The sequence below is a fragment of the Tachyglossus aculeatus genome (genome assembly GCF_015852505.1).
Source record: "Tachyglossus aculeatus isolate mTacAcu1 chromosome 12 unlocalized genomic scaffold, mTacAcu1.pri SUPER_6_unloc_1, whole genome shotgun sequence".
NCBI lineage: Eukaryota > Metazoa > Chordata > Mammalia > Monotremata > Tachyglossidae > Tachyglossus > Tachyglossus aculeatus.
Window position 1 is genome coordinate 15,498,985 of NW_024044828.1, and position 12,424 is coordinate 15,511,408.

Sequence of the window (12,424 nt, forward strand, 5' to 3'; positions counted from 1 at the left end):
CCAGGCCTGGGAGTCGGAAGGTCATGGATTCTAATCTCGGCTCCACCACTTGTCTGCTGAGTGAACCTTGGGCAAGTCACTTCACAGCTCTGGGCCTCAGTTCGCTCATCTGTAAAAATGGGGATTGAGATTGTGAGCCCCATGTGAGACAGGGACTGCGTCCAACCCAATTAGCTTGTATCCACCCCAGTGCTTAGTACAGTGCCTGGCACATGGTAAGCGCTTACCAAATACCATTATTATCTACCCTAAGAGTTAGGACAGTGCTTGGCACATAGTAAGCACTTTAAAAATGCCTCATTTACTACTATTTCCCTATCCTCACCTCTCCTTCACATTACCCACATTTCTCTGCTACCAGTCGGGGCCAGGAAATGGGCGAGTTGAGCTTGGCAGCCACTGGGCACTGAACCCTCTTCCTCACCCCCAGTAGGTGATGGTAATGACACCGCTCCTGGTCCCCCACTGCCTCTCCACAGCTGGGCTCACCCCCTTCCCCCAGACCCCACTCTCCCGTTTCCACGGGTCCTGACGAGCCTCAACTGGTGCGATTGGAACTGGGGAATTCCCAAGCCCGAGTCCCTCCTTTCCGAGGACCCGGTTGGTTTCTCTTTCACCTGTGTTTTCTCTTGGCTGAGAGACAGGGGCTTTTGTGACTCCCCTTGTCACCCCCCCACTGCCCCTGCCTCTCCTGTGAAGCTGGTGAAGGGGCAGCCCCAGACTCTAGGAACCAAGCTGAACTTACGATGTGTTTGTTTCAGGGTCCCTCCTCCCCACCTCCTCCCCCTATACTCATCTTGACTCCTCCGTCTCCTCGCTCTCGGCTAGAACGGCTGCCCCCTGGTTTAGGGGAAATCACAGGGAGATCACCATCATCCCTGTCCATGGCAGGAAGAGGCAAGGAGAGAAAGGGAAACCCCAAAAGCTTGGCTGGATTAGTCAGCCGAGCCATCAAAGCCAACAACTTTACGGCTTTAACTCTTCTGGAGAGACGCAGAGAACTCTCAGGGATTTTAAAGGTGTGGTAACGCTAGTTTGAAATGAATGCTGTGTGGCACACTGGAGGAGCTTGTGAAAGCTGGGGGCAAAGCTCACCTGGCAAGCCTGTTTGCCTGGGTTTTGTTTTACTTGTCTGAAGGACTCCAGCCGGCGGGGAATGCCTGGCCAGGTGCCAGCTTGCTGGTTAGTTGTGGTTTCATCTTTCAGTGTGGTTTCAGTTTCTAAAATTATGCCCGTGCTGCCGGAAGAGCAGATGGACATCAAGTCCAATAAACTCTCAGCACCACCAGTATCAGTCCCGGCTCTTCAACCCACTGGGCTTCTTGGCTGCCTTTTTCTGTACCCCACCTAACTCTCAAGTCCTTTCTTTGTCGTGGCAACTACAAATCAATCAATCAATCAATCGTATTTATTGAGCGCTTACTGTGTGCAGAGCACTGGACTAAGCGCTTGGGAAGTACAAGTTGGCAACATATAGAGACAGTCCCTACCCAACAGTGGGCTCACAGGCTAGAAGGGGGAGAATAATAATGCACACAGGACTCCAGAGGCCGCTGGGCCACGGGTTTTACATGGTGGCAAAAGTGTGCTTTTAATTTTGATTTCTAGTCTCTTTTTGACATTGCCCAGAATTTTTAGGTCCTTCTGCCTACTGCTTCCCAGTGGGCCAATAATCCGAAGGAGCAGCCAACAATGACTCCAAGATCGCTTTGCCCGAGTTGTGAACTGGGTTGCGGTAACTAGGTTGCTTAAAGATCCTGCTAGATTGTAAACTCCTTCAGGGTAGGGATTAGGTCTACCAACTCTAATGCATTATATGTACCAAAGTGCTCTGCATATAATAAGGCCTCAAATACCAATGATTATTGATTGACTGAGAGCTTGGAGCCCATCATCTGAGAGTGATGTTTTGGATAATTTTTCTTCCCCTAAAATGCAATACTTGGCATTGGCTCACATTTAGACCATCACTCAGAAGGCTAAACAAGTTCTGCCTTTCTATCCCGACACTCCTCCAGAAGGGATTTTGGCAATCCGTAAGTCCCTGAGAGTAGCTTTTTAAAGTCTGGTTCAGGAGTTGAGGTGTGGCTTGCTTAGATTCATCTTGGTTTTTGGCCTGATGCGTTTACTACCCAGGATCTGGCTGCTTTTTCCTCCCTCTTTGGAAGGCTCCACCAGCCCCTGCTTTAATTATTGGTATTTACTGAGCGCTTACAGTGTGCCGAGTGCTATACTAAATATGCGAATGAAAGGCCAGTCAGAGTCCTGCCTTGCCCCAGTCAGTGAGGAAGAGAAAACTAAAAAGTCACCACATCCAGAAGCACCTTCCAATCCCACACAGAATTTCAAGGGTACAATGAGGTGACTCCTCAGACCAGCATCCTTGTGCTGTTTTCCCACCTGGGTCACACCAAAGAAGCTGGAAGGTGGGGAATTTAACTGGGGACACTCTGCCCCCTTCCCCCCCATCCCCAGCCTCCAGGGTATTCCCAAGACTTTCGGGGGCACCTTCCCGCTCTATCCAGAAGAGAAACCGAGGTTCGGAGAGCCATGGATGGAGCCGGGGATAGCACAAAAACCCACAAGCTCTCTCCCTAGCTTCTGCTTGCCTCAGCACCCCACTTTTTTTCCTCCAACCCACAGCCACCACCAAGATCAGTCATCAGGCTGACCCAATGGGGGCCAGGTCTAGCGGAGGCCGCAGTGCCAACCGAGGGGCTAAGTCAGGTAGCCACAGTCCAATCTCCCCAATCTATTTCACGAGTGCATTCCAAAGGAGCAACATCACATAATATAAAACAGTACTGAAACATTCTGAGCCCGCCCTCACCTCACAAGTGGACTGACTCCAAAGGACCATCAAAATGAAGCGAGAGAAACTGCCCTTCTTTTCCATCAGTCCTCTGTCGGTTTTTTCCGGTCCCGGGAGAAATATTAGGTGGGTGGCCGAGGATTCACAGAATCCTATAGTGATGCAGCTCTCCCACTCCCGGGGCGGCGGAGAGAGCAGAGAGCAGCGGGTGGGCCGGGCCACGGTCACCTGGCCATCAGAAGATATCGAAGAGCCAGGCATCGTGCTCGGGCAGCACCAGTGCCTCCACCGTGTGCACCAAGGAGTTCACGAGCTCCGGGGAGGCCGTCAGGAACGTCAGGGGCCCCACACGCTGCTCCACGCAGGCAGGGCAAAGGTAACCGCCCTTGTCCTCTTTCTTGTCACTCTGAGATCCCGCAGTGGGGAAGGGAGAGGGGAGCCAGGGAAGGACAAGGACAAGAAAAGACAGGATTACCCAAACAGGAAGTCACCCAACTACTGTTCCAAACGGCACCCAGCCCTGGAGTGATTTGTGGACAGGACAGCCCAGGCACTGGCCTTCCCATGTGCTGCTTCTCCAGGCTGCTTCTCTCCCACCTCCCCCGTTAGAGTCGGGGTCCCTTGTGGGCAGGGAATGGGTTACTTATTTAATCTGTATTTCCCAAGCATCTGGTACAGTGCCCTGCACCAAGTGGACGCTCAGGATGCTCAATAAATACCACTACTGCTACTACTACTACTACTACTAGAGAGAGAAATAAAACTCAAGCCCACCCTTTTGGCTCCTCAGCTGAATGAAAAGGGCTAGTGCGGAAGGAAGGTGAGACCATTGGATCCAATGAGGTTTCTGGATTATCTGCATATTTCACTTATCCACGCCCTGGATGATCCTTGAAACCGGATAACTGAGATTGGGCTGTGCCTAGACCCCTAGTTGCTCAAACCCCACTGGGGGAGGCAGGGCCAGGCTGAGGGAATACATTGGGCAATACCGTCTGATTTCCAATGAGTGATTGACTTCCCAAAAGGGAACTACCATGACCCTATTTCCTTTTTTCTCAATGCAGAGTTGCCAAATTGACCGATGGAACAACAAGCCACCGCTCTCTAAAGTGGCTCAAGTAAAGACTGATGAACAGATTTGGTACAGACAACTGAGGTTGGGCTGGTGGTGTTTAGTGACAGTGAAATTGTCTCTCCAATTCCCTTGGGCACCACCCTCTCACCCTCTGCCCCACCCTGCTCTACCACGGCTTCTCTGGAGAATGAGTGGGGGAAGAGGGACGGCAGTGGGAGTTGGCACTGCCCTAGAGGTGGGGAAATAAAGAGAGATAGGTTAAGGAAGAGTGGCCCCTGGGCTCAGGAGAGATGGCAAGTTCAGTCCCTGAGCTGGTTTTTGATGCAAATCATCACCATCAAGTTGACTTTTGGATGGGCTCCACCCGCCAAAATTCAGCCAACACTGATCAGGCTGAGACTGAGGCAACAGAGGCCAGAATCCTGAGCCTGAGGGGGACAACGGGAAACGGCCTTGGTTCCAAGCTGGCAGGTTCTGGGGAGCCCATGGCCACGGGCTCAAACCCAAAGTTGACGGGCTGTAAGAGCATCCAAGTAGGATTGGGAGTCAGGAGACCCAGATTCTAATCTTAGCTCCACCGTGCACCTGCTATGGGTCCTTAAGCAATGGTCTCAATCTCTCTGCTTTGCTTTCCTTCCCTGTCAAATGGGGGATAAAATACCAGCTCTCCCTACTGTCAGCCCCATGTGGGATAGGGACTATCCCCTCTCTGCCCCAGCACTTAGTAGAGTGCCCAATGTCCTTAGAGTCTCACGTCAGGTTCGACGGACGAGCTTCGGTCCCACAGTCTCAGGACCAAGAATCTGCCCGGTGGAATTGCTTATTGAGACGGGGATTGGCACCTTGCCACGCTACTCTCACTCCCTGTTTCCTGCCTGGCATGTTTCCTCCGAGGCACCCAAGGGTGATGAAAGAGCAGGCAGGCTGGGGTGCGGCAAATTCTGCAGTATGGGTGCGGTCCTCGCCCACATTAGCCAGTTCCGGGCAGAACTGAGAACCGGACCCAGAGCAAATGCTTCCCGATAGCGACGATGGGCTACGTACATAAGTGATGGAGAGCTTCCTCATGGTGAGCACGGATGCCTCGGACACAGAATTGTGGCACTGCTCCACGCAGCACGGAGCCCCGCCGGCCTTCAGGATGTCACTGGTCAGCTCCGCTTGCAGGAAATATTCCTGGGAAAAGCAGAGTCACAGCAGTGACACCTCCCGCTTCCCACCGGGATGCATCATGGGCTTCCTGGCCCAAATTCTCTCGTTCATCCCCTCACCGTTCCCACTCAGGTAGGAATCCAGAGTACGGTGTATCCTCGCCCTGGGATTCCCCTCCTTCTGCCTCCTCCAAGATGTAGCTCCTCGTGGGCAGGGAGCACTTCTACCAACTCCACTGAACTGGACTCGCCCAAGCACTTAGTACAGTGCTCTGCATACAGGAAGCACTTAATACCATTGATGGATTGATTTCAGCCCTGAACTGCCTACTGGCACTTTTAGTAGGGAGAGGAGGGAAAGCCTCAAACAAAACAAAACAAAAAAGGAAACGATTTGGTGTGTAGTGGGGGAATTGAACCCATTGGCTAAATGAGTATTGGAAATTACCTTAGTAATTTCATTTCTCCAGCTCCCCTATACTTTCCCAAGTGCTCTGCACAGAGTAAGTGCTCAATAAGTACTGCTGATTGACCGACTGATGCCATGCCCGTGGATACTTCAAGATGGCTATGAGACAATTTTACAGTTGGGAAGCCTGAGGCCCTGAGCATTGGAGGGGGCTTGAGACCAGAGCCAGCAAATCTGCAGCTGCTAGCCCTCCCCTGTTTCCCCCTGCCACTTCCAAAGACATAACCAATCCATTTTACCGAGTTTCCACTGGGGTCAGGGCACCGTTTTGGGCTACCCTGCGAGGCAGGAAGCTGGAGGAGCAGCAGCAGAGGAAACGCTTCCGTGCCACTGGATGACGTTAACAAGAAGCCAACCCCACTGACACCTCTTCTGCTGCCTCATTCTCCTTTCCCTCGGAAAGGAGGCAATATCACACTTGGCTCTGCTTAACAACTGCAGTATTGGTTCGGCGCTTACTATGGGCCAAGCACTGTATGAAATACTGGGGTAGATTCAAGATAATCAGGCCAGGCTTAGTCCCTTCTCCACATAGGGTTCACAGTCTCATTGGGAGGGAGAACAGGTATTCCAGCCCCATTTTACAGATGAGAAAACTGAAGCCCAAAGAAGTTAAGTAACTTGCCCAAGGTCACATTTCAGGGCCTTCCGGTCTTTGCTTTTGGATGACAATCCTGGCTGGGGGAGGAGGTGGAGGAGCCGAGGGAAAGGAGAATGAGGAGAATCAGTGTGATTTTGCTCAGACTCATGGTGGGGATGGGCTTTTCCTTCTAGTGACCCTTCCTGTGCCTTTGGTCTATGCACCCATTTAAAAACGCCTCAAACCTTCATCCCCTTAACATCCCTATCTTTACCATCTGATAATTCTTTGCTTATCACTGTAACATGATTCTATTCAAGCCTTTCTCAAGTCAGACCTACCTGCACAGGTCTACCTCCCAGGTGCCAGAAACTGGGCCTTTGGGGTGTGTGTTTTCTACTACCAATTACTTGGGGTTTCACGAAAACTGGGGGTTTGCTAAACTAATACGGAGACTCCTCTACTCGCAGATGAACTGAGATTCTCGAGCAGCTGCTATGGCTCTCGGGCTTTCCTCAGGCAAGGGTCAGGACTGGGAGTTCCCCGAACAATGGGCAAGCTCTTTGCAGATGACCGACTATCATCTCCTGGGGATATGGCCTCAATCAATCAATGGTATGTTGCCACAGACTTGGCCTCTCTGGCTCCTACCCTCCCCTGGGCACTGTGAGGGATGGCCACAGCTCTTCATATGTGCAGGTTGTCTGGGACCAGCCAGATTTTGGCTCCTAAGCCACAATCGGGCTAGGGCCTGCAGGCATGGGAACTCTAAAACCTGCTTGGGTTGGTCCATGGAGGGCCTGTACATGTTTGGTTGTATTTCCAATTTAAGGATGGAGCTAATTGTTGGTGTCTCTGGGGGGCTGTTGAGGTATGGAGCTCATGGGGACTTTTGCCCACACCAGATTCTTCGCACTTGATTGGAACCACCGCCCGAAACCCAAAACGGAGGGGAGGGTGGCTGGGCCGGGCCAAGCCCCACTAGCCCAGACTCAATCCAGGCAGAGAGGTGACGTGACTCGAGGCTGAGCCTCAATCTCTGGTTTCCTCAGCTCATGCTTCAAGTTTCGAAACATGTTACTTCTTGCTGACGTTCCACTTCTTCAGGTAAAATCGCACCTGGCTCTCTGTTTCTAGGAAATCTGGCCCTCCAAGGCTTTAGGCAGAGTGATTCCCCAGCCCATGCCTTCTGAGGAAATGGAGAAACCCTGCCAAGTTGGTGCCCAATTCTCTTACCCCAGCCAGAGTTAAAATGTTCTCTATCGTCTTGGTCATGATCAGACGCTTCTTAGCACGAGTCACTGCCACATACAACAGATTCCATTCGTCATCAGGAAAGTTACCTAAAGAGAGTTCCCAAAACGGTCAGTTTCCGAGGGGAAAAAAAAAATCAGCCTGGCCATTTGGGCAGATGGCTGGACAAGAGCATGGGTTTTCCAAATCCTCCTCCCAGGTCAATGACCAGTCACTGCCCCGATATTGGCGATTCCCAGAATGTCCGTCCCGGACGGCTGAACTTTCTGAAATTGGTGGGAGTTAGGAAGGGTGGGTCTGAGAGCAGCTGCGGGGCAGGGGCGAAGGAGAGGAGGAGAAGGAAGTCTAGTGAGGGAGTGAACTCACGGGGAAGAACTGCTATCCTCTTCTCTCCAACCTGTAGAAATCCTGAAAGTCAGTTTCCTCACCCCAACTGCACGGGTGGCTGCCCAATTCCTCTGCAGCCCGAAGTTAACCAGAGCGACATGAGACATTAATTCCTCGGGGTGTCCCGAAGAGGAAATCCACTAAGGCCCTATTCATGCACAGAAAGGAGCCTCCAGGTTCTTACTGGCGGAGCTCTGACTGTCCCCAGAAACCGGAAAATAAGTGAGGTTGCTGGGAAGCGGATCCGGGAGTGCCCTCTAATCCGTAAAACTCCTCTCTCCACGTGGGCAGGGAATTGGCCTACCACCTGTGTGTTTGTGTGTTTTTTATTTTTTTTTTCGTGGTATTTGTTAAGCGCTTAACTAAATGCCAGGCACTGCACTAAGCGCTGGGGTACAGACAAGTTAATCAGTTTGGAAACAGTTCACGTGCCAGGTGGGGCTCACAGTCTCAATACCCATTTCACAGATGAGGTAACTTACGTTCAGAGAAGTGAAATGACTTGCCTAAGGTCACGCAGCGGACAACGGGCGGAGCCGGGATTAGACTGACTCCCAGGCTCATGCTCTACCCACTAGGCCATGCTGCTTCTATTTTGTACTCTCCTAAGTGCTTAGTACAGTGCTCTGCACGTGGTAAGTGAGGCTCAACGGAAAGAGCATGGACTTGGGAGTCAGAGGTCAGGGGTTCAAATCCCGGCTCTGCCAACTGTCAGCTGTGTGATTTTGGGCAAGTCACTTAAGTTCTCTGTGCCTCGGTTACCTCATCTGTAAAATGGGAAAAATGGGAAAACTGTGAGCTCCACGTGGGACAATATGATCACCTTGTATCCTCCCCAGTGCTTAGAACAGTGTTTTGCACATAGCACTTAACAAATGCCATTATTATTATTATTGCTAATAATAATAAATTTTGTTGATTGACTGATTCACCTTGTCAGAGGCATACACACTTTCAATTTGCTTAATATTTAGAGATTTCCCTTCAAAAACAAATTCTTCCCCCTCCATATACTCCAGACCACCACTGTCTCCATCTTCAAAGCATTACTAAGGTCACATCTCCTCCAAGTGGCTTTCCCCAGTTAAGGCCTCTTTTCCCCAGCTCACTCTCCCTTCTGGGTTGCCTATGCGCTTCAATCTGTGACCTTTGGACATTTGATATTAACTCCAATTGGGTATCTTTAAATTATATATTGCAAATTATTTATTCATATTAATGTCTGTCTCCCCCTCTAGACTGTAAGCTCATTATGAGCAGGGAAAATGTTTGCTAATTCTGTTGTACTGAACTCTCCCAAGCACTTAGTACAGTGTTCTGTACATAGTATGCGCTCAATAACTATGATTGATTGATTCTACAGGGTAAGACTTGGCCCCGAGGATCATCCTTCCATTTCTGGATCTGCTAAGTTTGAAATGTTCAATTAGGCAGATAGACGGCTACTGACTGAAATATCAAGGTGGCGGGCAGGAAATGGGACACCAGCTCAATGTGAGCGGGGGGGTCTCAATCTCTTGTCTGTGCCCCTCGAGTCAGATCTTTTTGTTTTCCGAATTGGAACTTCCTTTGGGTTTTGTACCAGGATCAAAACAGAAAAAAGATATTTGGTGCCGAGAGGCCAGATGATCATTTGATCTTTAGCAAACCCCCAACAAATAACCACTCACCTGAGCTGTGAAAGATGCCTGACAGGTGAAGGGTAAAGTATTTGACTTTTAATCCTTTTATACTTTTCACAGGGAGAAGTCAAGGTAGATGAACATATTTATTACTCTATTTATTTTACTTGTACATATCTATCCTGTTTATTTTATTTTGTTAGTATGTTTGGTTTTATTCTCTGTCTCCCCCTTTTAGACTGTGAGCCCACTGTTGGGTAGGGACTGTCTCTATGTGTTGCCAATTTGTACTTCCCAAGCGCTTAGTATAGTGCTCTGCACATAGTAAGCGCTCAATAAATACGATTGATTGATTGATTGATTGATGAACCCTTGGGGCCGGCAGCTTTGGGGGCTCTTTTCCACAGCTGCTTGAGGGAACTTTCTCCCCAGCCCGACATTATGCTCAGAGGACAGAATCATCCTCTCTTTCTCCCTCCTCCTCGGTGCCCCATTTTCACTCCTGGGGTGACAGGGTCACCCAGCCGTGTCTCTCTTGGTTTCTTACCGATTCTGAACTGAGGCAGCTGACTGAGGTTGTGCCTGGCGCAGGGAACTTTCACAAAATCATCTGAAATCTGCACGGTGTCGAACTCCAAACCTTTGGCTTTGAACACGGTGCCCAGAATGTATTCTAGAAGGAGGACAGAAACGGACTGTGAGACCCCTGCAGTGGGCAGAGTCAGAGGACCACAGTTTTAATCCTGGCTCCGTCATTTGCCTGCTATGTCATCCTGGGCAAGTCACTTAGCTTCTCTAGGCCCCCATTTCTTCATTTCAAATGTAAACACCTGGTCTCCCTCCCGCTTAGACTGTGAGCTCCAATTGGAACAGGGACTCTGTCCAAACTGATTAACCTGTATCTCCCCCAGTGCTTAGTACAATGCTTGGCACCCAGTAAGCATTTAGGAAATACGAATTTTTACTATTATTATTAGGAACGTGTTTACCAAGGAACGCGTCTACCAACTCTGTTGTATTGTCCTCTCCCAAGCGCTTAGTGTAGGGCTCAGCACACAGAAAGCGCTCAATAAATACCACTGACTGATTGACTGACCGATGATTATTATTATTTAGGCATGGCCTAGTGAATAGAGCACAGGTCAGGGAGTTAGAAGGACCTGGGTTCTAATCCTGGCTCCGCCACTTGTCTGCTGGGTGACCTTGGGCAAATCACTTAACTCCTCTGTGCCTCAGTTACCTCATCTGTAAAATGGGGATTAAGACCGTGAGCCCCACGAGGGACACAGATTGTGTTCAACCTGATTAGTTTGTACTAAGCTTGCACTTAGTAAAGTTCCTAGCACATAGTAAGCACTTAACGGATACCATAAAAAAAAAAATCAGTCTTGGGGAGAGAGCCCAGGGGCACGGTTCTGAGGAAGACTGAAGATAACTAGTCCCTTGTTTGCGGCTGACCGAATCGGTGGGTGGGTGGAGTGGGAAAGGGGCTCTGGGATCCTTTACCTGCAAAAGTCGGGTCAGTTACATGGTGGCGTTCAATCGTTTTCACCAGCTCCGGGATTTGGAAGTTGTACTTTTCAACGACGGCAATTTTTGCTTCCAGCTCCTTGTCCTCGGCGTTGGCCGCATACCTCTTGAAGTTACTGTAGCCGTCTTGCTGTGCCCACCTCCTGATGAAGCTGTCCTGGATGATCAGGTTTTCTAGAGAGCAGGGCCAAGACACAGCCCCAGGCTATCATGTCAAGCGCTAAGTACAGTGCTCTGAACACAGTAAGGGCTCAATGAATATCGATTGATCAATCTCAACAGCTGCAACAAAAAGGGGCAACCCAAGTCACCCATTCGCTAGCCCGTAGCACAGTTTAGAGGCCAAGAGCTCTCCAGTGAAAGAGAGGGAGTCTGGGAATTAGTCTCAACTCTGCTGTATCACTTGACCTCTTTGCATCTCAGTTTTCTAGATCTAATAATAATGTCTAGTTCGTATCTGCCACCTAGCTATCTCACAGGGATAAATGAAATAGATCGTCAGCCCCAAGTGGGACAATGACCGTATCCATTCCACAGCCTTGTAGCTACCTTAGCAGCTTCCCACAAAGTGCTTCATAAATGCCATATTTATTTTAATTTTCATTATTGTAATAGCATAGGGTATGCAAAAGCAATTTAGGTTCTTTGGGGGAAAGAAGATCTAGACATTAAGGAGAGGAGCATTACTCAGAGGGCTAGGGGACACAGGAGCCATGCCTGTAAGTTGAGGGAACTGGTAATGGTTTGAGGAAATTGCCCCTCCACTGGGGGAAACCAGAGCACTCCTTGGAGGGAAATCCCCCTCTCCAGCTGTCAGGGTGGGTTGATCCTGGGACACCTCTAAGCACTCACCCCGGGGCATTCTTTCCTAGCATTTAGAATAGTGCTCTGCACAAACTAAGTGCCTAATGGCTACTACTCTACTCTTTTAAAACCACATCTCTGGATTAACCTCTCATTTCCCCACACTATTCCTCTCCCGCTGCCACTGTGCTAAACAGTTGTATACTCCTCCTCTCCAACTGTCAGGATGGGTTGATCCTGGGACACCTCTAAGCACTCACCTCGGGGCATTCTTTCCTAGCATTTAGAATAGTGCTCTGCACAAACTAAGTGCCTAATGGCTACTACTCTTTTAAAACCACATCTCTGGATTAACCTCTCATTTCCCCACCCTATTCCTCTCCCGCTAACTGCCACTGTGCTATCTAAACAGTTGTATACTCCTCCTCTCCGACTCTGAAGCACTTATGCCCACATCTTCATGCTCTATTGCTTCCTCCTACCTGAAATTTATTTTAGTATCTGTCTCTCCTGCTAGACTGTAAGCTCCTTGAGGGCAAAGACCCTGTCTACTCACTCTACTGTACTCTCCTAAGTGCACAGTATAGTGCCCTGCACAGACTAAGTGCTCGATAAATTCTGAGACACCGACTGATTACAAGAGGTAGCTTTGGGCATTCCCTCGGCTCTGAGTCCCAGTCCCATTTCACCGGACCTAACCCGGGCAGGACTCCGGTAGTGAGCTGGGGAAGCACCCC

The 12,424-nt window shown here is 49.9% G+C and overlaps 1 protein-coding gene across 1 annotated transcript in view; it reads right to left on the reverse strand.

The window, feature by feature from the left end:
- Positions 1–2,737: 2,737 nt before the first annotated feature.
- Positions 2,738–12,424, reverse strand: part of FBH1 (F-box DNA helicase 1) — a 32,108-nt gene continuing 22,421 nt past the window's right edge. Inside the window, exons 17-21 of the mRNA XM_038741148.1 lie at positions 10,860–11,057; positions 9,901–10,026; positions 7,327–7,433; positions 4,935–5,066; positions 2,738–3,218 (exon numbers count right to left, since the gene is read on the reverse strand). Of these exons, the coding sequence (XP_038597076.1) occupies positions 3,048–3,218; positions 4,935–5,066; positions 7,327–7,433; positions 9,901–10,026; positions 10,860–11,057 (734 nt within the window). The 3' untranslated portion in view covers positions 2,738–3,047. The remainder of the gene's footprint in view (positions 3,219–4,934; positions 5,067–7,326; positions 7,434–9,900; positions 10,027–10,859; positions 11,058–12,424) is intronic.